A 27,228-nucleotide genomic window follows, 5' to 3' on the forward strand; every position below is an offset into this window, starting at 1 on the left:
CTGACGCAGCCTTGCCAATTGATCATTGGACTTGAAAGGCCAGTCTTAGTGCAGACAGGCTCCGAATGAGGACATGGAGTCCCTTGGTTGTTTATGGGGTGCCATGTCGTGTAGTTCCCTGGGGAGAGAGGTAGCAGGTAGACTGCACTCCTTCCAGCCGTCTGAGCTGCAGCCTCCTTGCTCCTCTATCTCCAGTGGGGTGCCTGGAGAAGAAAGAAAGAGAGCAGAGAGCTGAGGTCACTAGAAGCCTAGAGCTTGGTGAGAGCAGGACCAGCGGACACCAGAATGGACAGACACCAGGACAGAGGGCCTAGGGCTGGAATTTCATTTCCTCCCAGAACACTGCAGCTAGAGCAATGGCTCGTGGTAATCACGCCACACGCATGTAGTTTTCCTTTTACAATTCCTTTTTCCTTTTCTTTGCATTGAAAAAACAAATTCTCCAAGCAGTGCCTGAATTCCCATACACTCCAGAAAGATGGTACCCATAGAAAAGTCTAGATCTGCATGGTCTCCTGTGGTAGCCATTTAAAAAATTCAGTGAAAATAACTGGTATGAATACAGTTCCAGTAGCCACATTGTTACAAGTGCTCCAGAGATGGTGGCTAGCTAATGATGACTACATTGGATGGTGCAGAACTAGAATATTCCATGACAACATGGAATTTTGTCAGATAGCATGGGCTAGACTGTGAACTAAGAAAACCTATCGCCAGCCAAAAGAGTAAAATTTGGAATCAATCTGTTTCCTTTGGAACTGTTTTATGTGTTGACATAAGTGCTATATCCATAGAGACGGCATTCCTGAGTTTATATAACCCTCCGTGTTTATAGTTCCATCGGATCTGCCCAGTTCTTGCCCCTGTGGATCCCAGATAGGATGTGAGTAAGAATGTGGATATGAGAATTGTTCCCTCCCTGTGTCAGTCAGCTTTCCATGGCTGTGACAAAACACCCCAGGTCATCAACTTAAAGAAAGAAAGGTGTATGTTGGCTGAGGCGGGACACAGAGATGCACAGGTGCGGTAGGAGCCCTTCCTCTGCGCCTCCAGGTTTGTTCTGCGCCCACCTTAGGTCAGGACAGTCTATTTGCAACCATGCCATCTGTAGGCTATCAAGTAGTGGCTCTACTGTTTCATTTATGCTGGCTCTACCATTTGAGCCGCAGCTCCACTTCCAGCATTTTGCGGGTTAATTGGAGGTGAAAGTCTCATGGACTCTGCTGCCCAGGCTGGCTTTCAAACCCTATCCTCAGATCTCAGCCTCCTGAGTAGTTAGGGTTACAGGTCCCAGACCCACAGTTCGTTTTAGGTGATCACATGGAATTGGTTTGTGTTTTGTTTTGTTTTGTTTTGTTTGTTTTCACAGGCCATGCTTTTCAGTGCTGTGCTTTTGCACTTCATCCCTTATCCTGGAAAGTTTCCCACAGCAGCAAGAAGAAAAGTGCTCATTGTTTTCAGTTGCCTAGTATGCTGTTTACTTAGCTTGTCCCTCCTTAACAGACATTTAGGTTGTTTCCAGTCATTTCTCCGCTTCAGACAATGCTCCAGTGAGTCCAGGTACCCGTGGGTCTTTCTGTACCCTCTGCTGTCTCTGGAAGGACGTTTTTGCAGCTTCTGGGTCAGAGCATGTGTGCCTTTGCAGGTGTGTTTGCAGTTGCTAAGTAGCCCTTGGTGGAGGCCATATTCACTGGAGTGCTTGCCCACCCTATGTGAGAGCATTTGGGGAAACATGTTTCATGCTGTGTATTATTTCCAAGTCCACGGGAAGTTGAATGGCTAAAATGGCCTTCTCTGTAGGACCAAAGTGGCTGAGTGCTGCCAGTTTCCATACGGTGCTAGTATTTCCTTAGCCGCCCAGTTGTTCAGTGCATTCTTCTTCAACGTCTGTTCGTGGCCTGAGCACACAGAGCTGAGTCCTTCTGACCCTGAAACAGAATCCACGGAGGGAAAGGACCAAGCGTGGGGTAAGGCTGCCCTTCACCATTCCTTTCCAGTTTCCCACAACCGTGAGTCTCATCACAGTGGACATCTTTGTCCAGAGAGCTTCATTTGCATTCAAGGATAACTCTTTGAGGTAGGTTCGAGAAGCCAAACAAGAGGGCAGAGGTCTGCAACCAGGCTTTCAGGGAGCCCTTCTCTGCTACACACAAGGAATCCTCTTCGGCCTCTCAATGTCCAGCCATTTCCCTTATTCTTTGAATGGCAGAAGAGACACAGATTCAAATTCAGAAGGCAGAAAATGGCATTAGGGAGCCCCGCCCCCACCAGCCTTCCTGCCCCTCCAGGCCCCGTGTGACCCCTGTTCTTTCTGTCCTTCTATCAGCTCATCCCCATATGCACGGGGTAACACCCTGCGCAAGAGCAAGGGAGTCAGCAGGACAGGCCTAGTCCAGCAAGGGGCTGGAATCCATGAGGCAGGGAAGGTTCTGGAAGGAGGTGGTGGAACTCAGCTCCAGCTCCCAGGAGGCTAGGAGGAAAACCCAGTGTGATGGCAGAGCAGCTGGGGGTAGAAGCAGACAGAGGTCTCTGGTGCTGTGAACCCCTGGGCATCTGAGAACTGAAGTGAAGGGCAGACCTGGCCAGGGGCAGGCAGACACAGAAGGCAGTCGGCATAGAAGCTGGCACCTCTGCAGGCTCTATGGAGGCCGTGTGGGGCCCAGCGTGGGCAGGGGAGGCCTGGGAAGGACAGACAGGAAGGCAGTGATGGGAACCCGCTAGTGTAGGCACACATGGAAGGACGGGGCCTGCAGCATGCAGATACGCAGAGTCTGAAGATCTTTGCCCCGCCAAACCCCTCCATGTGGGCTGAGAAGCAAAGCAGCCTGACCTGTTCTCAGCACTTCCGGGGGCCGGAAGAAGAACTTCCCCTCTGACAGGCTGTGGGCAGGCCTGGGAGCTGGCCAAGGCCCTAGGGCTCAGCCACAGGGTGTGAGGGGCCCCACGTCATCGTACAAGACCTGGTTGTTTTCTGGGTGAGGAGAAACCTAGGCAAGATCCTCCGAGCAGCGTTTCCTGACACGGTGTTTGGGTCTCCCTGGTCACCAGGCCTTGCGCCATTCTGCCCCAGGAACCTGGCTGCAGACATTTGTTGAGTGTTTGTGAGGGAGAATTCTGAAGTTGGTTATTTCTCTTCCATCCTGGGCCAGGGGTGGACAAGGCAGCAGAGGAAGCCCAGCTTTACACACTCAGGGAAAAGATCTGGCGAGAGGGAGCTATGAAAACCTGGCGTGGTTGCCTGCCTTCTCTCAGCTATCTGCTGGGCAAGGTCAGCCTGGCTAGGAAAGAAACGCCTTCAGGTGGCCCCCAGCCAAGGGTCAGCTGAGTCACAGGGCCATGGAATTCACAGTGCTGGAAGGAACCCCAGTCCTTGGCCTCATCCTTGGCCCAGTAAGCGTGTGACACGGCCATTCCTCTTCTATATGGAGCCCTGGAAGACATCACTAGTAGATCCCTGTACTCTCTCTCTTCAGCCTTCAGCCTTCACAGTCCAAACACTTGCTACCAAGCAGCTGGAGTTCACATGGAAGTTCAGCCTAGTGGAAACACAAATGTTGACCACTTGAATAGATCAAATGCGGTATGCCCATACAGTGGACTATTAGTTATGAGTTAAAAGAAGTGAAACACTGATACATTCTATTAACCGCTGCAACATCCATGAGACTTTGAAACATGATGTCAAGTGAAAAGAACCAAACACAAAAGGACACACAATTCTGATGGGCATGGTGGTTACACATTTGTAATCCCAGCACTTGAGAGGCTAAAACAGGAGGATCTTGAGTTTGAATCCAACCTGGGCTGCAACATCTTGGTTGTTGTTGGGTTTTTTTTTTCAATGTTTAAAGATCACATCTTGTATGCGTCTATTTATAGGGGATATCCAGAATAGCCAAATCTATAAAGATAAGAAGCAGATTGGGCTGGAATGTGGGGTCACTAGGAAGAAACATTATTTTGGGGGTGATGAAAATATTCTAAAACTATTGATTGCCATAATGGTTATGCAACTCTGTGTCTATACTAAAAGCCATTCTATGAAACACTTCAAGTGTTATTGAAAAAAAGGAATTCCTAGGTGGGTGCCTATAATCCTAGCTATTCACTAGGCTTAGATCTGAGGATGGTGGTTTGAAGCCAGGCTGGACAGGAAAGTCCATGAGACTCCTCTCTCCAGTAAAAGCAGACCTGTAGTTTGAGTGGTAGAACACTAGCCATGAAGGTGGGGGAAAAAAGCTCAGGGACAGAGCCCAGGCCCTAAGTTCAAGGACTGACATCAAAAGGAAACTCCTGGAGGCAGAGGCGTGAATGTGAACGCCCAGCTCTGGGGGGTGGAGGAGGGAAGCAGCAGCTGGGAAACTTGACATGGGTGGCTGTGTGGGAAACGGGATGATGTCTGAGCCCCATAGCTGGGGAGGTGCTTGGTAGGGGGAGGAGCCTGTCCCTGAATCTCTATGAAGTGTAGAAAAAGCAAAAGGAAGCAGAGGGGGGAAAACGGGGGGGGGGGGGGAGGGAGACATGGAGATTTCAGTTAGAAATTGAGAAGTGCTCGCTTGCTTGCTTCCTGAATGAGGGCTGGGGTTGCCCAGTGTGGGCATCCGTCCTTGGAGATCGTCCAACAGATAGGACTACTTGCTAGTGATGGTCAGCAGGGACTGGCGTGCTAAGGGAGCAGCTGGGAGCCAGGGCCTGACAGGCAGGGCTGGGCTTCAGCGGGCTGCGTCTCAGATGCCTGGCGTACCGAATCCAGAAGCTTTATAACTCAGTCATTCCGCCCTTGACAGCTGGACACCGGCAACGGGGGAGAGAGTTTGCACCATGGAAACCACACGTTCGGGTTGGACTGGTGGGTGGATTGTGGGGGCCTGCTTCCAGGTCCACCTTCAAACCTACCCTGTCCCACCTCCCACCCCAATGGGGCTTCCTTCAGCCTCCACAGCCTCTGGGCACTACCTTCCTCTCGCTGGGTAGGGCAACTTACTCAGGTTCCTGTCTTCTCCCCTCTCTTTCCCCAAGCTTAGACTTCCCCTCACATCCTTCAGCGGACACGTCTCAAGCCCAAGGACGTTCTCTTGACCTTAGCACAAGGATTGACAGAGAAATGCACATCCACTCAATACGCAGGACCGTGAGGGTTTACATTGGTGGCTTAGCCTTGGTCCCTGCTTATCACGGACAGCTGCCTGCTAGCCCAAGGCTGACAGCCTCAAGCCAGCCTACCTGTCCCCTTGTGGAGGGACACCTGCTTCTCCACTTTCTTCTTGCTAGGTGGTGCAGCCAAGGCTGCCTTTAACCACACGACGGTCTCCTCCAAAGATCCCTAGCATCATTCCTTCTGCGATGATGCTTTTCCACATGGCATTCGTGAGTCCTGGGACCCAGATTTGGACTCTGTTTGGGGGGAACATGAATTTAGCTTGATATGGATATGGTAGCCGTGAGGTGGGCTGAGCTCAGGGGATGTACACAGTGCTTAGGACGGGCGTGCGTGCATGTGCATATGTGTACACTCCACAGAAGTGAGACAGCAAGGGTCTGTCTGGTTGGCAGAGCCAGTGCACCTCCTACCAACTCCTTCCATCCCCTCTGACCCCCTGGGGCCTTGTCCAGAGCAATCGGGCCATTCTATGGCATTTGCCCGGGGCTCCTGAGGGCAGGAACCAGGTTGCTACACCTCCCCCCGCCCAGTCCCCTTTGTCTTGCTGAAGCTGGACACAGGCCTGCCTGGGGTCAGTGGTCAGTGGGATGGTGATGGCATTCCCTGGTCCTCCCTCCCCCTGCCTTTCTCCCTCTGAGTTCTTGGCCGAGTCTATCCAAGGGGGCGCAGCGCTCCCGTGAGCCGGCTGAGCTGTCTGCGCGGGGTGCAGCTCGCCTGGGACTGCCCAGGCCTTCAAGGCTCTCACTGCGAAGCTGGGAACCTTTGGTGCCCTCCTCCGGATAGGCCCCGCCAGCCACCCTTTCTGCTCTGACACCCTCCTTGCCCCCTCAATCCCAAATCCCTCAGTGGCCTCTGTCCTGGAGGAGAGCTGCCCTCATCCACCCTCATTGAACAGGCTTCTGACCAAGATCAGGGGCCTCCCTCTGTTCCTTCCTTCCATCTCTCCTTTCTTCCTTCTCTCCCTCCCTCCTTCCTTCCTTCTTCCCTCCCTCCCTCTCCCCCTCTCTTCCTTCCTCCCTCCCTCCCTCTCTCCCTTCCTCCCTCCCTCCCTGTCTCCCTTCTTCCCTCTCTCCCTCTCTCCCTTCCTCCCTCCCTCCCTTTCTTCCTTCCTCTCTCCCTCTTTTCCTTCCTCCCTTCTTTCCTTCCTTTCCTCCCTCCCTTCCTCTCTTTCTCTCCCCTTCCTTTCCTTCCGCCTTCCCTCATTCCTCCTTCCCTTCTTCCCCTCCTCCCCTCCCTTCTTTCCTTCCTCCATCCCTCCTTTGCTTTGCTGCTGAGAAAACCCCCAGAGCACCTGCCCTCCGGTGCTGCCCCCGTGGCTCCCGCAGGGACTTCTGGGTACAGGGACAGCTGGGAAGGGGAGGCCCGCTCAGGCCATCGGCGCGCAAGCCTGCCGTGCAAAGGCTTCGTGCGCTGGAGCTGCTCGAGAACTTCTGAGGCTGGTCACTTGGCTTGCACAGCACTATTTGTCAGCAGGCGTCGTAGCTTGGCCAAGGAGAGGCAGGATACAGAGGATGGATGGCAGGCCCTGTGCGTGGTAGCCTCGCCCACAGTAGGGGGTGACACGGCAGGCCCGGTTGACAGCAATCATCGCAGCTGGAAGACCAAGCCTGGCACAGAGCTGGCTGCAATTCCTCTGTCCTGGCTGCCCCCCCACCCCCGCACCGTCCTTGCTCGGTTGTCTTTCCTTGGTCCTGTCAGGGCAGGTGTCATGAGGGCTGGTCTCTTGGGGGCTCTTTCACTTCTTCAATTGAATTCAAGATCCAGACTAGCCCCAGCCTCCGCTGCGCCTCTTCCACGGACTTCTAGGCCTCGCTTGGGGGCCAGGGGCTGCAGCCTCCTCCCCCCCCCCGCCCTCCCCCCTCCCACCGCCATGGTGCTTGAACTCAGGGCCTGGGCGCTGTCCCTGAGTTCTTTTGCTCAAGGCTAGCGCTCTCCCATTTTGAGTCAAAGTGCCACTTCCAGTTTTCTGGTGGCTAGATGGAGATGAGAGTCTCATGAACTTTCCTGCTGGGATGGCTTTGAACCAGGATCCTCAGATCTCAGCCTCCTGAATAGCTTGGATTACAGGCAGGCATGAGCTACCAGCGCCAGACTGGACTGCTGCCTTTGACTGCTTACAGATCCCTCCTGGTCCTAAGAGCCCCCGCTTTGTCACGTAGCAGGGGCTGGCTGGTCCTGGAAAGTACAGCCTGCCAGGTGTCTGGGAGGACCTGGGGCTTAGCTGTTGTCTTTTTGTGGCCGCCAGCTGGGTTCAGGGCGCATTGGGGGGAGGGTGTCTGAGGGGGAGGGGCTGGGGAGGTAGAAGAATATAAAAACATTGGCTAACGTTTACTGCATTGCATATTCTAAGTACTTAACAGATTTTGTGCACAGTTTTCACAAGACCCTATTAAGCAAAGACATATATATATACACAGTTGATCAAACCCAAAGCCCAGAGCAGTGATCACACCTAGGCTTGAGTCACACCTCGGGCTCCTGGAACAGCAGGCAGGCTCCATCTGTGTGGACCTTTAGGGACAGCTCCGTGGGAACCAGCCTGTGATGTCATCAGTCTTCTTAATTTTAGCCATTCTTGTGGTCATATTGGTTACTGTATTGTGGTTTAAATTTGCATGTCTCTAAGACTGTTGAGTTTTGAGCACTTTTCTTTACCCACTTATCAGCCCTTTTGTAAGTCTTCTTTGAAGAATCTGTTCCAATCCTTTGTCTCACCATAAAAAAAATTGATTTACTTGTCTTCTATTAAACAGATTTTTTTCTAGAGGAAGGATAGTTTCATAATCTTCATGTATAGAAAAATCAACATTGCTAAATAGGTATTTTGCAAGTATTCCCCCCCTCCCAGCCTGATACACAGAAGTTCAAAATGATGGTGCATTCTAACTGATCTGTCTTCCTTTTTGCTATTGCTTTTCATGTCTAATACTTTTTGCCTCTCATTTGGAGCGGGTCTTGGGAGACAAACTGGAGCCCCTCCCCCAATCTACAGGTGCCAGGGCAGTGGAGGGGGAAGTGCAGAGTTTGTTAGAGGTGATGGACAAAGGAACCATGGAGATGGGGGCTTACAAAGGGAATGCCTTAACTATTAGGGAACTGATCTGGATTTTTTTTAGGCAGTGGGAGCCATGGAGACTTCTAGAACAAGGAAAGGACATGATCACAAACAAGTACGAGGGCACAGTCCCCGGGACTGACTCACGCTGGAGCCTGGCAGATTTTTCCATTGGTCATACTGAGTAGCAGCACCTGGTACCTCACCATGCAGACTGTGGGGAGAGGACATGGCTTCACCTTTGGGATCCTCAAGGCCTCAGAAAGCACCCCAGGTTTCCTGGGCTCAGGAAGCCCAAGGGCTGCTGTAGGAGATAGTGAGCCACAGGCCCAGCCTTTCTGGGCTCTAAAGAAGTTGCTTGAAAACAGAAAGGTTAGAGCCAACCTTCCATTGGCTCCAGAGCCCTCTGGGCCCGCCCCTTCCTCTGGTCTTAGTTCCCCCCCCCCCCCCCCAGTCACTCAAGGTCTAGAAGATTGTGCCTCCTTCTGTCAGGACATCTTCCCCCCAGATACCTATGTCCAGATGTCTACCTCACTGAACCCACCTTTTGGGGAAAGGCTCTCCCTACTCCCCTGGGTCTTTCTTTTTCCCTGGGCAGTACCATGGAGGTTTGAGAGAAGGGGGTTCCCCTCTTTTCCTTTACTCCATGGTGTTCATGCCTGTAAGCTACACATGTAGGTCCCCACCCCACGCCAAGCCCATGTGATGATGGTTCAGATTCTACAGGAGAACCCAAGGAAGAGTGCAGGGCCTACCAACAGCCACAGCCGATGATAGAATCTTCTCGTCCCCCCCCCCGCCCCCCAACACACACACCCCATCATACAGTTGAAGAATCCAAGGTCCTGAGAGGGTCAGACTTGCACCAGAGTTGCTTAGCCAAGACCTAGAGCCAAGCCAGGCTGTTGAAGAATGATTTAAAGCCTTTTTTTTTTTTAGTGCCATATTTCCTAGTGGGGCTGGAGGAGCCTAATGGCCCCAAACGTGCACATGCTAGGTAATTCTGGACTTCCCTCATTCCACTGCCTTCCCGGAAAGGCAGGTCTGCGCCAGCCAGGCCACCCCCACCTTGACCTCCACATGATGCTTTTCCAATCCACAGGCCGGGGCAAGCAGGCACGCCCACCTTGCCCCTGATTCCCGCCATTTCCTGGGACACCAGTGCTCCAGCTCTGCATGGGCCTCAGGCTGTGGGCCCTGAGACTGAACGCCCCCCCCCCCACCTCCTGTTGTCACACACAGTATAGAGGGGACTTCACCACACCCCTGCACGCAGCCTCACACTCATCTTCACACGTCCTTCCCACCTCCTCCCCCTACCTTCCTGTCAGGTCCCTGCAAAACTGCATCTTCACAGGACGCAGCTGGACCTGCCAGCCCAGCTCTTCCTGGCCCCTCCCTCCCCTGCAGGAAACGTGGGCCCCTCAATCTGGATTTCCGGGTCCTATTTCCTGTGTCCTTCAACAGGGCTCACCCAGGCCCCATTGTCCCTTCCCCACCTTCAAGCCGGTCCTTATGTCAAATACCTTGGGTGCTTCTAAATGGAGAGTCCACCCCTAGGCAACATCACAGAGACTCAAACTAGCAGAGGCCTTGTTCTTCCTTCCTGTGTCTGTTGGCGCCTGCTCTGTCTGACTAGGGTTTCCAGCCTGCAGAGTCAGGGACAGACAGGTCCCCAGGGAGAATGAATGCAAGCAACTCACAGCCCATCTTCGGATCCAAAGGCCCAAGAGGTCTCCTTCCCAGTTCCGTGTTGGGCTGAGGCTGGGAGGGGGTCCTGGGAGGGAGGTGTCTTGGGTCCCCTGTCCATATCTCTTAAACCAGCCACAGGAAGGGACAGTAGGTGGTAGTCTAGTTTCGCTGTTTATTGAGTCTGGAATCTTCCTCCTCTCCCCACCCTGACATGGCAACACATCCTAGGGGTGAGGGTACAGACTGTTGTATTGGGAGGAACACAAAGGAACCTTCTGGAACTTTTCTGTGTCATCACTGTCCATAGACATATAATGCAAACCATGTAGTAATTTAGAATTTTCTAATGCCCGCATTAAAATTGATTTTTAATAAAGTGTACTTAATCGTACCTAAAATATTATTTCAACATGTAATATAAATACAATAAACATTACGTAGAATGAAATGTTCATGTTACTATATATTACATATAATGCATATACTATATATAGCAATAGAAAAAAAATCATGTTCCTTTCTCTGTAGACCATCCGTGTTTATGAGCTAGTGGCATTGGCATCACAGGTCTCTGAGTCTGGGTAGTAGTTACAGGGGTACAGACTTGTAAAGATGTGGTCAGCATGCATTTCACTGCCTGACTGTTACTCCACAATTAAGAAGTTTGGAGGGTGTTTTGTTCTTGTTCTTGCTGGTGGTGGCAGGTTTTTTTTTGTCAGTATTGAGGCTTGAGCTCAGAGCCTGGGCACTGTCCCTGAGTATTTTGCTCAGGGCTAGGACTCTACCACTTGAGCCACAGCTCCATTATTTATTTATTTATTTATTTATTTATTTATTTATTTATTTATTTATTTTGCAGAGGAGGGAGCTGATTGGATATAAGTGTCTCAAAGGCTTTCCTGGCCAGGCTGGCTTCAAACTGAGATCCTCAGCGCTCAGTTTCCTGAATAGCTAGGATTACAGGTGTGAGCCACTTGGCACTTAGTTTTCACCTGGCCAATTAAGAAGTCTTAAAAGTATTCTTCTGGTCTGGGAATGTGGCTTAGTGGTAGAGTGCCTGCTTAGTGTGCATGAAGCCCTGAGTTCAACTCCTCAGTACCACATAAACAGAAAAAGCCAGAAGTGATGCTATGGCTCAACTGGTAGAGTGCTAGCTTGCAGCACAGGGAGGCTTAGGAACAGAGCCCAGGTCCTGGTCCTGGGACCCAGGACCTGTGGGGGTGGGGGTAGTATTCTTAACCAGGCACCTATAACTCATGCCTATAATCCTAGCTATTTAGGAGACTGAGATCTGAGGGTTGAGATTTAAAGCCAGCTTGGGCAGGAAAGTCTGTGGGACTCTAATCTCCATTAGCCACCCCTGCCCCCCAAAACCCTGGAAATGGAGGTGTAGCTCAAGTGGTAGAGCACCATTTTTTAGCAAAACAGCTTCATGGACAGTGCTCATGCCCTGAGTTCAAGCACCTCATACCAATACACCACACACACGCACACACACACACACACCCTTCTTCCGGGCTCTTCTCAATGCCACCTGTGCTTTCCTGAGCTACCTGTGGCACCGCCTTCCTAATCTATTTCTTCTTTACGCTGTTTCAGTGTGTTTCATCTGCTTTCTGATGAACACCATAAGATAGAGTATTCATTCTGTATTCACCCAAACTCCTGGCTGGGAACACAAAGAATAAGTAAGCAAGCACAAGGAGTTGAATTTCACCCCCGTGGCTGCACCCCCTCGCTTGGCCAGCTGCAGGACGAGCTGATCATTTCATTCTGTTTCTCAGTCCTATTCTAGATGTTGTCAAAGGAGGAGAGGAAGAGGACGGCCCAGGGCTCGCTCTGTCATCCACCTTGAAGAGCCCCCTCCCTCACCGCGGTATCAGCATCCTGGAGAAGCTAGTGAAAACGTGTCCTGTGTGGCTGCAGCTGAGGCTGAGCCGGGAGGAGGCAGCCAGGATCCTTCAACGGGAGGCGGCTCGGGTGAGTACGCCCTCTCTACCCTACGTCTGCCAGGGGCTCCCATGTTCCCCACGAGGAGGCAGCTGCCTCCGCAACACGAACTGTCTGCTTTCTTTTCTCTCCTTGATCTGCAGTTGGGCCACGGTATTTCCCCCAGATCAGCAGTGGGAACTGTGGGCCAACTGGCTTCTGCTTGAGGAGCAGGGATGGTTGGTTGGTAAGGGCTGTCTTTCCCTGTGTATTTGGACACCTAAGAGGTAGGACTGGTGCAGTCAGGAGGCCTCTGCCACCCTGCTCTGGCTTAGAGAGATAGGTCAGGTGTTGGAGACCACAGGATGTCAGAACACGGTTTAACCCCCTTTCCCATCACTACAGGTCAGAAGCAGTGTGGTAGACAAAAATGTTTGGGGAATGGTAATCCTTTTATACAACTACTTAAACAGAATGAAAGTATAAGTTTTAAATGTTTTGGAGTCAAGCTATGGGTGCTGGGTTCAAGTCTTCTGAACCTTATTTTTGTCACTTGGAAAAATTGGGCTGTTAACACCCCCTCCTAAGAATGCCCATGCTCCTAGGAAGAGACATGGATAGATGGATGGATGGATGGATGGATGGATGGATGAAGGGATGGATGGGTGGATGGATGGGTGGATGGATGGATGGATGGATGGGTGGATGGATGAAGGGATGGATGGATGGATGGATGGGTGGATGGATGGATGAAGGGATGGATGGATGGATGGATGGATGGATGGATGGATGATGGATAGATGGACAGATGGATGGATGGATGGATGGGTGGGTAGATGAAGGGATGGATGGGTGGGTGGATGGATGGATGGATGGATGGGTGGGTGGATGAAGGGATGGATGGGTGGATGGGTGGATGGATGGATGGATGGATGGGTGGATAAATGGGTGGGTGGATGAAGGGATGGATGGATGGATGGATGGATGGGTGGATGGATAGATGGACAGATGGATGGATGGATGGATGGGTGGGTGGATGGATAGATGGACAGATGGATGGATGGATGGATGGATGGGTGGGTGGATGGATGGATGGATGAAGGGATGGGTGGATGGGTGGGTGGGTGGATGAAGGGATGGATGGGTGGATAGATGGATGGGTGGATGGATGGGTGGGTGGATGGGTGGGTGGATGGATGAAGGGATGGATGGATGGGTGAATGGATGGGTGGATGGATGGGTGGGTAGGTGGATGAAGGGATGGATGGGTGGATGGATGGATGGATGGGTGGATGGATGGATGGATGGATGGATGGATGGGTGGATGGATGGATGAAGGGATGGGTGGATGGATGGGTGGGTGGATGGATGAAGGGATGGGTGGATGGATGGGTGGGTGGATGGGTGGGTAGATGGGTGGGTTAGTGGATGAAGGGATGGACGGATGGATGGATGGATGGATGGATGGATGAAGGGATGGATGGATGGGTGGATGGACAAAGGGATGGATGGATGGATGGATGAGTGGGTGGATGGGTGGGTGGATGGGTGGGTGGGTGGATGAAGAGATGGATGGATGGATGGATGAATGAAGGGATGGATGGATGGGTGGATGGACGAAGGGATGGGTGGACAGATGATTGATAAATAAAATATGGGTGGATGATAGGATGGCGGATAGGTGGATGCGCAGATTGTAGATAGATAGGTAGATAGATAGATAGATAGATATTACAAATAGATGGAAAAACAGATGGTAGATGATAACATATGAGTCAGAGCTCCTCACATGTTACTTTCATCCCCATACACATTTTTATTTTATTCCCTTTTCTAAAGAGCAATTTAATTTGCTTAATTATAAAAGTGGTGCATATGTAGGTTCATTACTGAAAAAAAAAAAAACCAAGCTGGACAGAAGTGAATAAGTCTCATAATTGTCATTTCCACCTACTGTAACCCAACCCACTTCCCAGAAGGCTTATTTTTGAAATCAAGATGAAATTTGCATCACAGAAAAACAACTACTTCACATGTTCATGGTGGTGGCATTCGGTACCTTCTCAGTGTGGAGCAGCTGCCGCCCCCTCCAGGTCCGAGGCCCCTCCCTCTCTCCAAAGGAAAGCCCCTGCCCCATTTATCAGTTGCTGCCCGCTTCGCCACTGCCCCTGGGACCAGGCATCTGCTCCCAGAAGCCATTTCACTGTGGCATGCAGCGTGTCTTTGTAGTCATACAACATGGCGGCAGCGTTCCCAAGTGCCCCCCGTGTTCCGGGCTTGCTTCCTTGTCCTGCTCATGAGGAAGCAGCTATGCCCAAGGTCTCACTCGCTGCAGAAGGACCCACTGAGTCAGTGGCAGAGCTGGGACTTGAACCCCAGGGTGCTCACATGCCCTCGTACACACTGAGTCTGGGTCGACACCCAGACGCCGGCTTCCCACCTGCTCTCCCCTGGGTGTGTGTGGGTTCCAGGTGGTAGATGGTCTTGTTCACCCCAGAACAGGTTAACTTCTTTGAGCCAGAAGTTGTACCTGTAACCTGGAAGACTGGAACCCTTGGGCTTCTGGCAAAGTCCCCCAGCCTCCCCTGGCACAAAGACTGGCCACGGAGCTTGGGGCTAGAGGGAAAGGTGGCCTCCTGGGTAAAGGGAGGTAGCCGCCTTGGGCCACGCTGGCTGCTAGGTCAGTGTTCCTGGAGGGACAAGTGGCAGCAAGGAAGGGGAGGCAGAGGTGGTACGGAGAGAAGCCTTGCTGTTGATACTATGGCCAGAGGGTGAGTTGGTGTCTCATTCGTAGAGTGGATTTACACAGATGAAGATGGCTGTGCTTCCAGTTTTATTTGATCTATCCGGCAGGTGTCCCTAGCAGGCCCAGGTGGCAGTCCAGACAGTTAACACTCCCCTGGTAGGTTCTGAAGGGATTCTTATCCCCTGCCTTCTAGAAACAGGCAGGCCCAAGAAGCAGGCTGACTTTCCTTGGCCTTATGAAGGCGTGTGTCGAGACCCTTTGTTGCAGTGGATCTGGGCCAGGGAGGAGCACCCAGGGGCTCTGGGACAAACTGGGGTATATGTGAGTTGTGATCACTTTGTCAAAGGTATAGTCCTTGGGCTGGGAGTGAGGTCATTGGCCAAGATCACATGACTAGTGAATTGCAGGGCTGAGACTGGAGTCTGGTCTTTGCTAGGCCAACAGCCCTCCACAAAGGAGCCAGCCCTAGGAAAGAAAGGAAGTTGGGTCTCCATATCAACACCCACTGATCCAGCCAACCATGGATGGGAAATATTTGAAGGAGATTTCATATGCAGTTGAATGTGTGGAGACTTTATTCTTTAAACAAACAGCATAACAACTGTTCACACAGCAGTTGTGTGTGGATTTTTTTTTTTTAGGTAGGTAGCTGGAGCAGGGTGCTGGGATTCCAGGCACGTGATACCACACCCAACCTGCCTTCCGTTCTTGAACCAGAGAAACTAATTCTCCCATCTGAATCAAGCGATTGCTTGCACTTACAGTAAGAAAAGCCAGTAGTGTGCTTTGAAAGTTTTCTGGGTAATTTAGAGCTACACCCAGCATTAAGAAACAGCTCAGCACCCTGCTCTAGCTACCTTCTAAACGATGTGACAGGTAAGCCTCAGTTTCCCCACATGAAGAATCAGACACTGAGCAAGAATAGCCATGGATCCTCTCTCCCAGTTCCAGACCTCAGAGATCCTGGAAGCTGTGTTGGGTCCAATCGGGACCTGGGACTGAAGGCCTTTACCTCATGTGGCTACCATGTCCACGTGTGGCCAGGAAGGTTTGTTTGGCCACAGAGACTCCCATCTCCACAGCACAGCCTTGCGTTGATGTCTTTAATGGCATGGTGGGAAATTTCCCCATACAAAACTGGAAAATAGTCTTAAAATAGCAAAAGTAGAAAAGCAGATGGCTCTGGATTGTGAAAGCCAAAATATGGATGGTTAAAACCAAAACCATTTATCGTGCACTTATTTTCCTTTGGGTTTTTAATGGGCGGTGGAGGGGGCGGGGAGTGGAGTAGCTGTGTAATTCTCTGCCGAGGCAAATTCTGTCCCAGCTGTTGCTGACCTTTTGGGCCTTCTAAAAGATGGCTTCCCTTTCAAATGCTTCCCGCCCTTCTGTCCCCCACCTTCAAAGGTTTGTTGCCTCATGGTTACAGGATGGCCAAGACTAGGCCTCTCACCCATTGGCTTTCCTTTAGAGAATAAATGTTTTTCCATGTGCCTTATTGGATCCCCCCTCCCCCCAGCTAACCGTGAGGAAGGCGGGAAGGCCGGGATTCGATTTGGCCACAGGTGATGCATCTCCTGTTGGAGACAGAGCCGCAGAGTCAGAATCAGGATCGGGTTCTGGTCACGAGGGCTGGCGCCAGGGAGTCTGCTTGGAGATGCCACACTGCTCTGAGTGGCCAACTAAGGACTGAACTTGGAGCCCGGGCTCCAGAGCCTGTGGCCCAAAGTCTTACACAAAAGCACTCCAAGGGCTGGGGATATGGCCTAGTGGTAGAGTGCTTGCCTAGCATGCATGAAGCCCTGGGTTCGATTCTCAGCACCACATACACAGAAAAAGCCGGAAGTGGCTCTGTGGCTCAAGTGGTAGAGTGCTAGCCTTGAGCAAAAAGAGTATCAGGGACAGTGCTCAGGCCCTGAATTCAAGCCCTAGCAAAACAAAAAAGAAAAGAAAAGAAAAAGAAAAGCACCCCAGGCCCAATGCCCTAGGCCTTCCCTCACCAATCTGCTCCGCATGCGTAGGGAGGGGGGAGGGGCATCCAAAGCCCCTCGCTGGCACCTGGCAAAGATGGCACTCTGATTTAGCACCTGGTGGGGTAGGTGGGTTGGGGGCTCTGCGTTGTAGTGGTCACAAGCCTTTCTGGAAGGTTCCTGTCCTGCTCTTGTGTTCCTGTCCTGGTTCTAACAAGTGCAATGCTACCAGGAGGGCTTTGCACATCTCTTGAGTCTTGATTCCTGCAGCTATAGATCTGGGGTTGAGCCACTGAGCCGTGGGCCTGGCGATGTCTCACAGAAGGAAGAGGGGCTGAGGGCCTTGTCGTCACTTGCTTCTGTCACGTAGTAAACCGCTGGCATCCATGACCAAAGTACTGCTGGCCTCCACGTGCTCGCTGCTCTGCCTGTTGGCGGGCTGGGCTGGGCACAGCTGAGCAGTTCTGCTGGCCTTCTGAGATTGTCTTCTCCCAGGTGGCCACGGCCATCCCCTGTCACCAGGAACCTCATCCTGGACCCCTCCCTCTCCCACCTCTGGAACTCACAGCTGCTTTTCCACCCAGCCAGGGCCCTCCATGTTGTGGCTTGAAGACAAGAGCCCCACAGGAGAGCTTGGTGCCGGCGCTGAGAGCGAGGCTGCTGGGTGTTCGGAGCTGGGGGCCTATGGGGTCCAGCATGAGGCATTTCCCACTGCGGTCCCCCAGTGGGTAGATGGCAGGCTGGGTAGCCAGAAAAGGCCCTTGGTGTGACGGCACCTCTCAGCCAGAGGCCTGCTTCTGCACCTGTCGCCGTCCATCCAGCGGAGGGTAAGGTCCCAGACGCACCCAGAGCCGTGGTAGGGAGGAGCGGTACCAAACCTCCGCACAGAGTGTTGGTGCTGGCTAGATTTCCAGCTCCTGAGCACTGGCTGACCCCTTCAGCTTTGCTTTCTGACAGGGCATTTGCCTTCTCCTGTGCTAGTCTCTCTGTACCTTTGTCTTCCCAACTTGAGCTCGAGTAAATCTCTAGATCTTTTTTTTTTTTACCATAAGCACAAGCAGCGTGTTGGGTGCCAATGGCTCGCACCCTATTATCCTAACTATTCAGGAAGTTGGAATCTGAGGATGTAACTTTGAAGCCAGACAGACAGGAAAGTCCACGAGACTCTTAATCTTCAATCACCAGTGAAAAAAAAAACAGAAGCGGAGGTGTGGCTCAAGTGGTAGAGCACTAGCTTTGAGCAAAAAAGCTTAAGGACAGTGCCAAGGTCCTGAGTTCAAGCCCCAGGACTTGCACACACACACACACACACACACACACACACACACACACACACACACACACACACGAGACTAGAAAACAAGGATAAACAGCCAAGGGGCAAAAGTAGGGAGGTAGGTAGGTGGAGAACTCCTCCTCCATGGGACCCCATGGGTGGACGAGCCTGGGGACCTCCTTCCACTCAGAGGCAAGGCTGTGGTCACATTTTTTTCCTATCCAGTTGCAGTGGATGTTACCCCTACTTATGGATCTGGACATGGAGTCTCAGGGAAGCCATGCCATTTCCCCTGCACTTCTTCCTGCCAGCCCAGGGTCCTCGGGAGTCACCTGTCAGGGTTATCTCAGGGGGCTGTCAGAAGGCCTCCCTGTGAATGAAGACTGTCCAGCTCTCAGGAAATCACCCGGGGGTTCACAGCGATGGACCAGGAGTCGGGGACAAAGAGAGCTACATTTTATCGCACCAGTCACCCACGCTCTCTTACACCCCAGTGCCTGGCCCGCCACTGCCTTCACGGGTCTGATGGGCAAGGAGGCACTCGACCTTGAACCTCTAGTAAAGAGGCCAAGCAAGGCACATCCTAGGAGCAGTTCAGGTTCAAGTCCAGGTTCTGTGTAGGCTAAGCGGGAGAAGGACGGATGGGAGGCAGGTGCTGCCTCTGGGCCAGGCCTGGGCTGGGAGCAGTGGAAGCGTGCCAGCTGGCCCACAGCCCCGGGAGGACCCCTCCCAGGCTGGCGCCCCGCCTTCCTGGCTCCCTCTGCCTGCCCCTGGTCCTGTGCTCTCTTCACCCTCCCCTGCGTGTGGCACAAGCTCATCGCCTTTCCCAACACAGCCACCGGCAGGAACGAACAGACTCACCAACAAACACCACTCCTGAAGGTCCTCCCACTCTCGCAGAGGGCGAGACCTCGAGAGAAAGGCAAGGAATGGGGGGCACAAGTCCAACGTCTGGGCAGTAGAGTCTTAAAGGCCTGAGCTCCCACCCAGCCCAAGCCCTACCCCCTACTCCGTGATCTGAAGTATTTCTTGCCACGTGCTGCCTCCGTTTCCCCCCTCTGGAAAATGGGAATCGCTGCAGTTCCCATCGATTGAAAAGGAGGAGCAGGTAGGATCTTGGGATCCAGGGCTCTAATGTTGAGGGTTGGGGCAGCCAGGTGAGGAAGGCGTCGTGGACCGTGGTGACACGGTTACATCTTCTTAACAATTACAATGAGATCACCCCATGTCATATGCAGCCAGGAGCCGCAGCAGCAGGATTTGGAACCTAGAGGGAAGTACCCCTCCAGAGCGCCCCACACTGGGGCCATGCCCCTGCCTTCAGTGGCGGGGCCACACTCTAGAGGGGCTGGGGACTGAGCAGGGGGACCTCAGACTCCTGAGGTGGTGTATGTTGGGAGGATGGTTAGAGAGAAATGGGGACACTGACTCAGCCCTTCTGTCCTTGAGTATCGGTGCTACAGCAGGCTGGGGACATTCCAGAAGGCGTCACGGGAGAAGGAGGTGTAAGCTTGGGCAGGGCCATAAGAGACTGAAGAGGACATTGTCAAACAACAGAGGTGGTGGCAGGCAGGGAGGGGCCCATCCTGAGATCGGCCCTGGGGGCCACTGCCCCCCCCCCCGCACCTTCTGATGCAGAACCAAGCCCAGACCTTTTAGAGCTACCATCTGGCATGGACCCTGGCAAGTGCTTGCTCACTAAAGCACAGGTGCGTCCTGGCCTAGAGGCAGGTGTCTTTCTGTCCGTGGAGCGAGAAGGCCCAGCAGCAGAACTTGGGGTCCATAAGGAGAGGCCTTAAAGTGTAATAGTCCCAAATTCAATAGCCTGAACCCCAGCTCACCCCCTTAACTGGGCAACCCCGGCAAGGCAAATCTACTGAAAGGTTCTAGGTGAGTAGAGAGCACACAGAAAGAAATAGAGGTGATTGAAAGAGTTTATTGGGGTACGCTCCCGGGTGCCCCTCTGGTCGGGATTAGAGAGGTCTCCCCTGGGCCTGGCTCAGGCAGGGTTTATATGGCTGGGGCAAAAGGCGGTTCGGTGAGCGGTGGTAGTTAGCACGTGGCTTGTTCTGCAAGTCTGGGTGGTTCTAGTTGGTCTCAGGCCCGTGCTTCTAGGAACGGCTGATGCAGATGGTGTTTCCCGATAGGAAGGTGGTTTATTCCCGGCACCTGTGAGCCCTCCAGTGGCCTGACACCTATGTCCTACAGTCCCAGGCCTTCGTGGAGCCTTCGAGAGCCACCCCCACAGTGTGGAGCCTGCATCTTGGGTGGAGGCCCTGGATGCTGAGCCCCCTCCCTGCACAGACTCCGCATCTGCAGTGCCTTGTGATTGACATGTTCAGCAGGCCAATGAGAAACAGGTGCAAGGAGCCTCCACGGGGCTGTGGGCCAGATCCACGTGGCTCCTGGAACAGAGGCCCCAGGTGGTCCCCGCTTGGCTGCTTCCCATCTTGTCTCAGAAACCTTCCAGCTGACTTCCACGTTACTGTGGTCTTTCTAGCCTCCACCCAAGTCTGACTCAGGAGCTGACGCTGTTTCTTCCCTTTCAGACATTCCTGGTCCGCAAGGACAGCGGCTCAAAGCACCTGGTGCTGTGTGTTCACTTCCACTTTCTGAATGACAGCTCCTCTGAGGTGCTGGAGTACACCATCAGAGAAGAAAAATCCAGTAAGTCCCCGTTTCAATACCAAGTAAGAACTTACATTCTGAACATGCTAGCTTCTGCTCATATGCAGGATTCCTCTTTGATAGGAACCTGTGGGTGACAAGGGCTTTGGCATTTTCAGCATGTGGCCTCCAGTTTCTTGGGGCTCAGTCCATCCTACAGGTTGGAAGAGGAACAAGTCTGGAGGAGCCTTGGGGCGGGGGTGGGGGGGCGGGGTGGATCTTACTGTCAAGCTTGGAGGGGGTGTGTCCCCTTTGCTAGAACTCTGAACCACATGATCACACCTACTTGCAAGGAAGCCTGGGAAATGTAGTCCAACCATGTACTTAAGAAAAAGCAGACAACCTAGATTTTAGTGAGCTGCCAGGATTCTGTTCCCTGTCTGTGATGAGTGGGGCAGATAGGGTGTCTAGAACTGGGACAGGCTCTTCATTTATGTAGTCATGTGTATAGCCAACTTTAATGAGTGGAGTCTAGGACTGAGGGATGAAGCAGGAGTAGTAAAGAAATTAGGGTTCTCAAATAGACGTAGGACCGGACCAAGCACATGGTGTCTTCTGGCGACTATGGAAGAGGTTGTTTGGGAGAAGGAAAGCATATCTACCTTTCTCGGTGAACCTGAGCTCTTTCTCATCTGGCCGGCGGCAGGTATTCTCTGCAGGTGTTTCTCAGGCCACAGGAGGAAGTGTTACTCAAAAGCAGGGACCCCCTTCCCACATCCCCACCCCAGTCTCCAGCATCATCGTTTCTAGGTCTTTGCCCTCCAAACACAACACAGCCCCCGGAAGCCAGGACACTGTATCTGATTTCATGACCCATTTCCAATTAAGAGCTCATCAAAAAAACAAACCAGAATTGAACCGTCGTTAACGGGGTGAAAACAGATGTTGAAAAGAACCCCAGTTTAGAAATGGCCCCATCGGGAATGCAGCAAGGGCAAGTGAAAGTTGATGGCCAAGGAACAGGTGGGCCGGGGGATGGAAAATAACTTAGAGGTAGCTGAGAGGGAAAGGAGCCGTTCTTAGGTCATTCTAACCTAACGGGATTCTTGCTGAAGGCTGGCCAAGAAGGACAGATACCACCTGGCTTCCTGTAGAAGATGAGAAAGCTGGTCAGATAGTGAGGGCAGTCAGATAGCAGGGGTAGGAAGCTCTTGCTAAAACTGGATTTTACAAGAACATGCACAAACTTAGGATGTCCAGGGACCTGAGAAAAGTTTGGTTTGGTTTGTTTTGTTTTCCCACACCCTCGCAAAGGACTTACCATGGTTTCTATCTAAACATACTTAAATACATAAGTATATAGACACAAATATTTATTTAAAGCGGTGTTTGTGTGTAGTACACCAGGACTAAAGTTATTGGAACTTGTCAGTGGGGTTCCAATGTAAGAATCACAAGAATGGCAACCTGTAAAAACAGTGTAATAGCCAGAATTAGCTAGTGATGCAGTTTGTGGACCTTGATTGGATCCTAATTTGATGAATATTTTTTAAATTGAGATAATGAAGTAAATGTGTACCTGATTGTTGAATACTACTTTACTTGTTTTGGGGTTGTTGTTGTTTTTTATAATTATAACTAGTTATTTTGTTTGTGCTGGTATAGAGTTTGAAGTCAGGGCCTCAGCTTGCCTGCTACCATTTAAGCCACATTGCCAGCCCTCATTATGGTTTTTTTTTTATTATCAATTAAATTTTGTTGACAAGGTATTGTGCAAAAGGGGTACAGTTACATAATAGGGCAGTAAGTACATTTCTTGTGATATCTTATACCCTCGTTTTTCTTTCCCTTCCCTAGATCAGGTAGGCATATATACAATATCCAGTATACCAAAATCATATACAGTAGCCACGTGGCGTACGCCAAAGGAAATTCACCTAGAACTTTAAATTTAAAAAAAGTTCCAGGGCTGGGGATATGGCCTAGTGGCAAGAGTGCTTGCCTCGTATACATGAGGCCCTGGGTTCGATTCCTCAGCACCACATATACAGAAAATGGCCAGAAGTGGCGCTGTGGCTCAAGTGGCAGAGTGCTAGCCTTGAGCAAAAAAGAAGCCAGGGACAGTGCTCAGGCCCTGAGTTCACGGCCTAGGACTGGCCAAAAAAAAGAAAAAAAAAAAAGTTCCAGGCTGGGAATATGGCCCAGTGGCAAGAGCACTTGCCTCGTATACATGAAGCCCTGGGTTCAATTCCCCAGCACCACATATATAGAAAATGGCCAGAGGTGGCTCTGTGGCTCAAGTGGCAGAGTGCTAGCCTTGAGCAAAAAGAAGCCAGGGACAGTGCTCAGGCCCTGAGTCCAAGGCCCAGGACTGGTAAAAAAAAGTTCCATCAATCCCAAGAGACACATCAGAACATTCAGGAAGGAAAGAGACACTTATGTCCCCGAGTCCTGCCTTCCTCCCAGACCAGTAGGGTTTTATCCCCCAGTAGAATTTCACTTTCCATTTTAAAACTGAAGAATTCAAGCCAGGGTTGGGAATATGGCTTAGCGGTAGGGTTCTTGCCTAGTATGCATGAAGCCCTGAGTTCGATTCTTCAGCACCACATAAACAGAAAAGGCCAGAAATGGCGCTGTGGCTCAAGTGGTAGAGCAAAAGGAAGCCAGGGACAGTGCTCAGGCTCTGAGTTCAAGCCCCAGGACTGGCCAAAAAGAAAAGAAAAGAATTCAAGACGAGCACTGGTGATTCACACCTATAATCCTACCTCCTGGGGAGGATAAGGTCTGAGGACTGTGGTTTGGAGCCAGCCTGGTTAGGAAAGTCCATGAGAGTCTTACCTCCAATTAACCACCAAAAAAGAAACACACAAAAAAAACAACCCAAAACACCCACTCCCAACAAAACTGGAAGTGGAGGTGTGGCTCATGTGACAGAACACCAGCCTTGAGCAAAAAAAAGCGCACGGACAGTGCCTTGAGTTCAAGCCCCAAGACCAACACATACATACACGCATGTGCACACGCACGCACGCACGCACCAAAAAACAAATGCGAACCAAAAAAAAATTCACCTAACATAACTCTTCTAATCAATCCTTATTCGAGCACATTCTCCATAAACATCCATTGAAGCACCCCTATGCTTTCTGTCTTTCCATATAACTCTGCTCTTCCCCAAACCTCCTTTCCCCGGGACCCTCCACTAGAATAAAGGCCAGACAGTGTCAAGGAAGTCGCAGATGGTCCCTCGCTCACTCTTCCGACCTGCATTGTCTTTCTGTTCTGTCCCATACCCCTGCCTAAGTAGGGAGAGCATAGACTGTGGAAGCCACAGAGCCCGTTGGATCCCAGCTCCAAGTCTTGCTCCCCATGTGACCAGGGCATGGGGGGCCGCCTCTCCAGGCCCCTAGTCTTTGTCTGTGAGGACAATGGTGGAGCCAGTCTCTCCAGGGTGCCTAAGACTTGCGCCACTATGGCTGTGGGGGTGGGTTGAGGAGGAAGTGGTCAGGGGAAAAGCCCAGGCCTGGACCTGGAGCCTGCACTGGGGTTCCCCACCCAGAGCAGAGGCAAGGGGATGAGACAAGGGGAAGCCCCGAAAATGAGTGGCCAGACCCCTCTGTGACCCCGCGCTGTCGGCTTTGAACAAGAAACATTCCCTTTGACCACTTCTGTGTTTCTGTGGGCTCGGGGTGTCCTGTAGGGTCTTTGAAGAATACAGAGCCAGCCAGCTCAGGGAAGTCTTGCTGCCATAATAAACAGCCCTCCACCCCAGTGGCTTGCACAGAAAATACCAGTGTGCGTGTGTGTGTGTGTGTGTGTGTGTGTGTGTGTGTGTGTGTGTGACCTGTGTATTCAAAGTAACATGAATGATTTCTCACTTGTGTGATATGCTGGCTGAGGCTTTTAACAATAATGTCTTTATGCTTCAGTGTACTAGAAGAGCAACATGGGTTGGGGGAAGAGAAAGAGAGAGAGAGAGAGAGAGAGAGAGAGAGAGAGAGAGAGAGAGAGAGAGAGAGAAAGTTCATGATAGCTCTGGAAGGTCCCACTTAGAAATGGTGGCCACCACTTCCCTGAGCATCTCATTGGCCAAACCAAGTCACGTGGTCAGGTCAGCCACCAATGGGATGGTATATAAAGTCCTTCTGTATACGTGTGTGTAGCATGGAGAGCAAGCAGCTCTCTTCTGAACAGGTAATGCATGAGGAATGGGAGCCAGCAGGAGAGGCGGGGCAAAAGGCCTGTGGCATGAAACCAGACAGCGATGGATGAGGCTTCCTGGCCTCTGAGAGGACAGCAACATAAGTACCCCTTACCGAAAAGGCTTGGAACCCAAAGCATTTTGGACGTAGGAAATTTTCTGGGTTTGGAATAGTTCTGTATACATAGTGAGTGATGGCTTGAGGAGTAGGATCCAAGTCTAAACACAAAACGTACTTAGGTTCACATCTCCCTTCTGTTCAAAACGTAGCCTGAAGGTTGATCCTTAGAATGTCTTGGTGCACTTGCTTTTTGACTACAACTTGTCAGCTGTAGGATTTTTCCCATTTGTCCAAAAAGTTTTAGCTCTGGGAGTATTTTAGAGTTTCCACTTAGGGGTGTTCAACGTGTGCCTACTTTCTCATTAACGTGCTTAGAAGGTGGCGAGGATGGCATGTTCATGGATGAGGAGACAAGGTGGGGGGAGGGGGAGATCGCTTGGCCCCTCTCACTGGGAGAGGAACCCTGGGGCAGTGACGATGCATAGCCCGTGTAGGAAGCCCTTCCTGGCACTCACAGTCAAAGCCTCAGCCAACTTCACTCCCTGCTGGTCCCTCCGGCTCCCTGATTCCTGGCTTCTCAAGGGCCTGCCTGGCCAGCTCAGGTAGGATTTCTCCTCATCCTCACCAAATCTCCCCCTCTTGGGTGTGAATAGCGACCCCCTCATGCTCTTGGCTAGAGATCATCACCACCGCAGCAGGGTAGCAGGACTTCTAACCCAAGCAAGGGAAGGATTCTAGGTGAGTCCTCCTGGGCAGTAGAGTGTATAGCTAGGCCAGAGTGTCACCAGGATACATTGGATTTCTCTTGAGTTTGACTCTGCCTCCCGTGGACCTGTTATGCTTGAATGACGTTTAACTTGTGTGTGAGTCAAGATGGACCAAGTCTTTCAACACATTTCAACAGACTTGGTCTCTTGAATAATAACCAATATTATTCATAAAGGAAAATTGATATAGAGAAGAAGGTAGCCTTGAAGCAGTACTGATTGCCCAGGGCATCTTGGTGGATCTTGTATTCTGATCAATGCAAACCCTATTTTTGTTGTGTTTTGTTCTGTTCGTGTGCTGGTCCTGGGGCTGGAACTCAGGATCTGGACGCTGCCTCTGAGCGTTTTGTTTTGTTTTGTTTTGTTTTTGGCTCAAGGCTAGCACTCTACCACTTGAGGCACAGTTCTGCTTTCAACTTTTTGGTAGTTTACTGAAGTTTAAGAATCTCACAGATTTTCCTGCCCAGGCTGACTTCGAACTGTGATCCTCAGGTTTCAGCCTCCGAAGTACCTAGGATTACAGGCATGAGTCTCCAAAGCCTGGCTGCCAGCCCTGAGCTTTGGAAAGACTGATAGTTCTGGGTTTTACTTCTTGGGACGTTCAGCAGGCTGCCACTCTGTGAGATGGGGACATCTCCCTCACAGCCTTTGGGATGTTGGAGAGAGAACCGATCCCTTAGCATGCACCAGGCTGAGCCCGCCTTGCCAACATGTGGACGTAGACAGGAGCTCCATGGGGAAATGGAGACATTTTTGGGCAGCAGCTATCCCAGCCCAAGTGTAATGAATGCTGAATTCACACGAGCAGCTATAATTAGCATGCGGCAAACACCTCCCAGCCTCACTTCCGGCCCCCAGATGACTCCAGAGAAACCAATACATTTCTTATTACCCAAGGACGGCTGGGCAAAAATAGCCATCGTTTACTTCCTTCTGATTTTACCATTCCTTTTTTTTTTTTTTTTTTTAACCATTCAAACCTGAAGTTGGATGACGGGGGAGGGGTCACACGACAATTTAACTCTAAACTATTTATTATAACATTTTGGTAAACATCTTCTGACTTTTTGGTGGTTAATTGCAGATGAGAGTCTCACTTTCCTGCCCAGTCTGGCTTCAGCCTGCAATTCTTAGATCTCAGCCTCCTGAATAGCCAGGATTACAGGCGTGAGCCACTGGTACTTGGCCTTGATAAATCTTTTTCACTAGATTTTGAGTCATAATGGTTCATATCATTACTTAGCCTTCATTTGTCTACTTAAACCTTTCTTATGAGCTTTCTCTGACTCTTAAACATTTCAAAATCGTTGTTGCCATTAAGTATGTGGCTCTTCAGAGAAAGTCCTTTATGACAGTCTCTCTGAGACATGTCCCCTGACTTTGACTCAGCAGAGGAACAAGATGCACATGCATTTAATGCCTAGAAGGCACACTGTCCAAATTGCTAGCGTGTGAGTGTGTGCTTACAGCTCATTACTCAAGCTCGTGTCAAGGTGCGTGCCTGTAATCCAAGCATGAGGAGCGGCTGAGGCAGTAGGATTGTGAATTCAAAGCCATCTTGTCTACAGAGTGAGACCCTGTCTCGAAACAAACAAACAAACAAAAAAGAGCACCCCCTCACCACACTGATTGAGTAAGGGCAATGAATCCTGGGCTCCTTGGGGCCTTGGAAGTGGAGAACCATTGCGATAAAGAGCAACTATGTGATAAAAGAGGACCAGGTTGGGAAGTCACAATCTCAGCCCGCATCAAAGATCTGGACA

General features: G+C 51.3%; 1 protein-coding gene across 1 annotated transcript in view; it reads left to right on the forward strand.

The window, feature by feature from the left end:
- The window catches only part of Rin3 (Ras and Rab interactor 3), a 76,765-nt gene that overhangs the window by 12,311 nt on the left and 37,226 nt on the right, over nucleotides 1–27,228 (forward strand). Inside the window, exons 2-3 of the mRNA XM_048361898.1 lie at nucleotides 11,693–11,888; nucleotides 20,379–20,496. Of these exons, the coding sequence (XP_048217855.1) occupies nucleotides 11,693–11,888; nucleotides 20,379–20,496 (314 nt within the window). The remainder of the gene's footprint in view (nucleotides 1–11,692; nucleotides 11,889–20,378; nucleotides 20,497–27,228) is intronic.

The sequence above is a fragment of the Perognathus longimembris genome, chromosome 14, assembly GCF_023159225.1.
Source record: "Perognathus longimembris pacificus isolate PPM17 chromosome 14, ASM2315922v1, whole genome shotgun sequence".
Taxonomy (NCBI): Eukaryota; Metazoa; Chordata; class Mammalia; order Rodentia; family Heteromyidae; genus Perognathus; species Perognathus longimembris.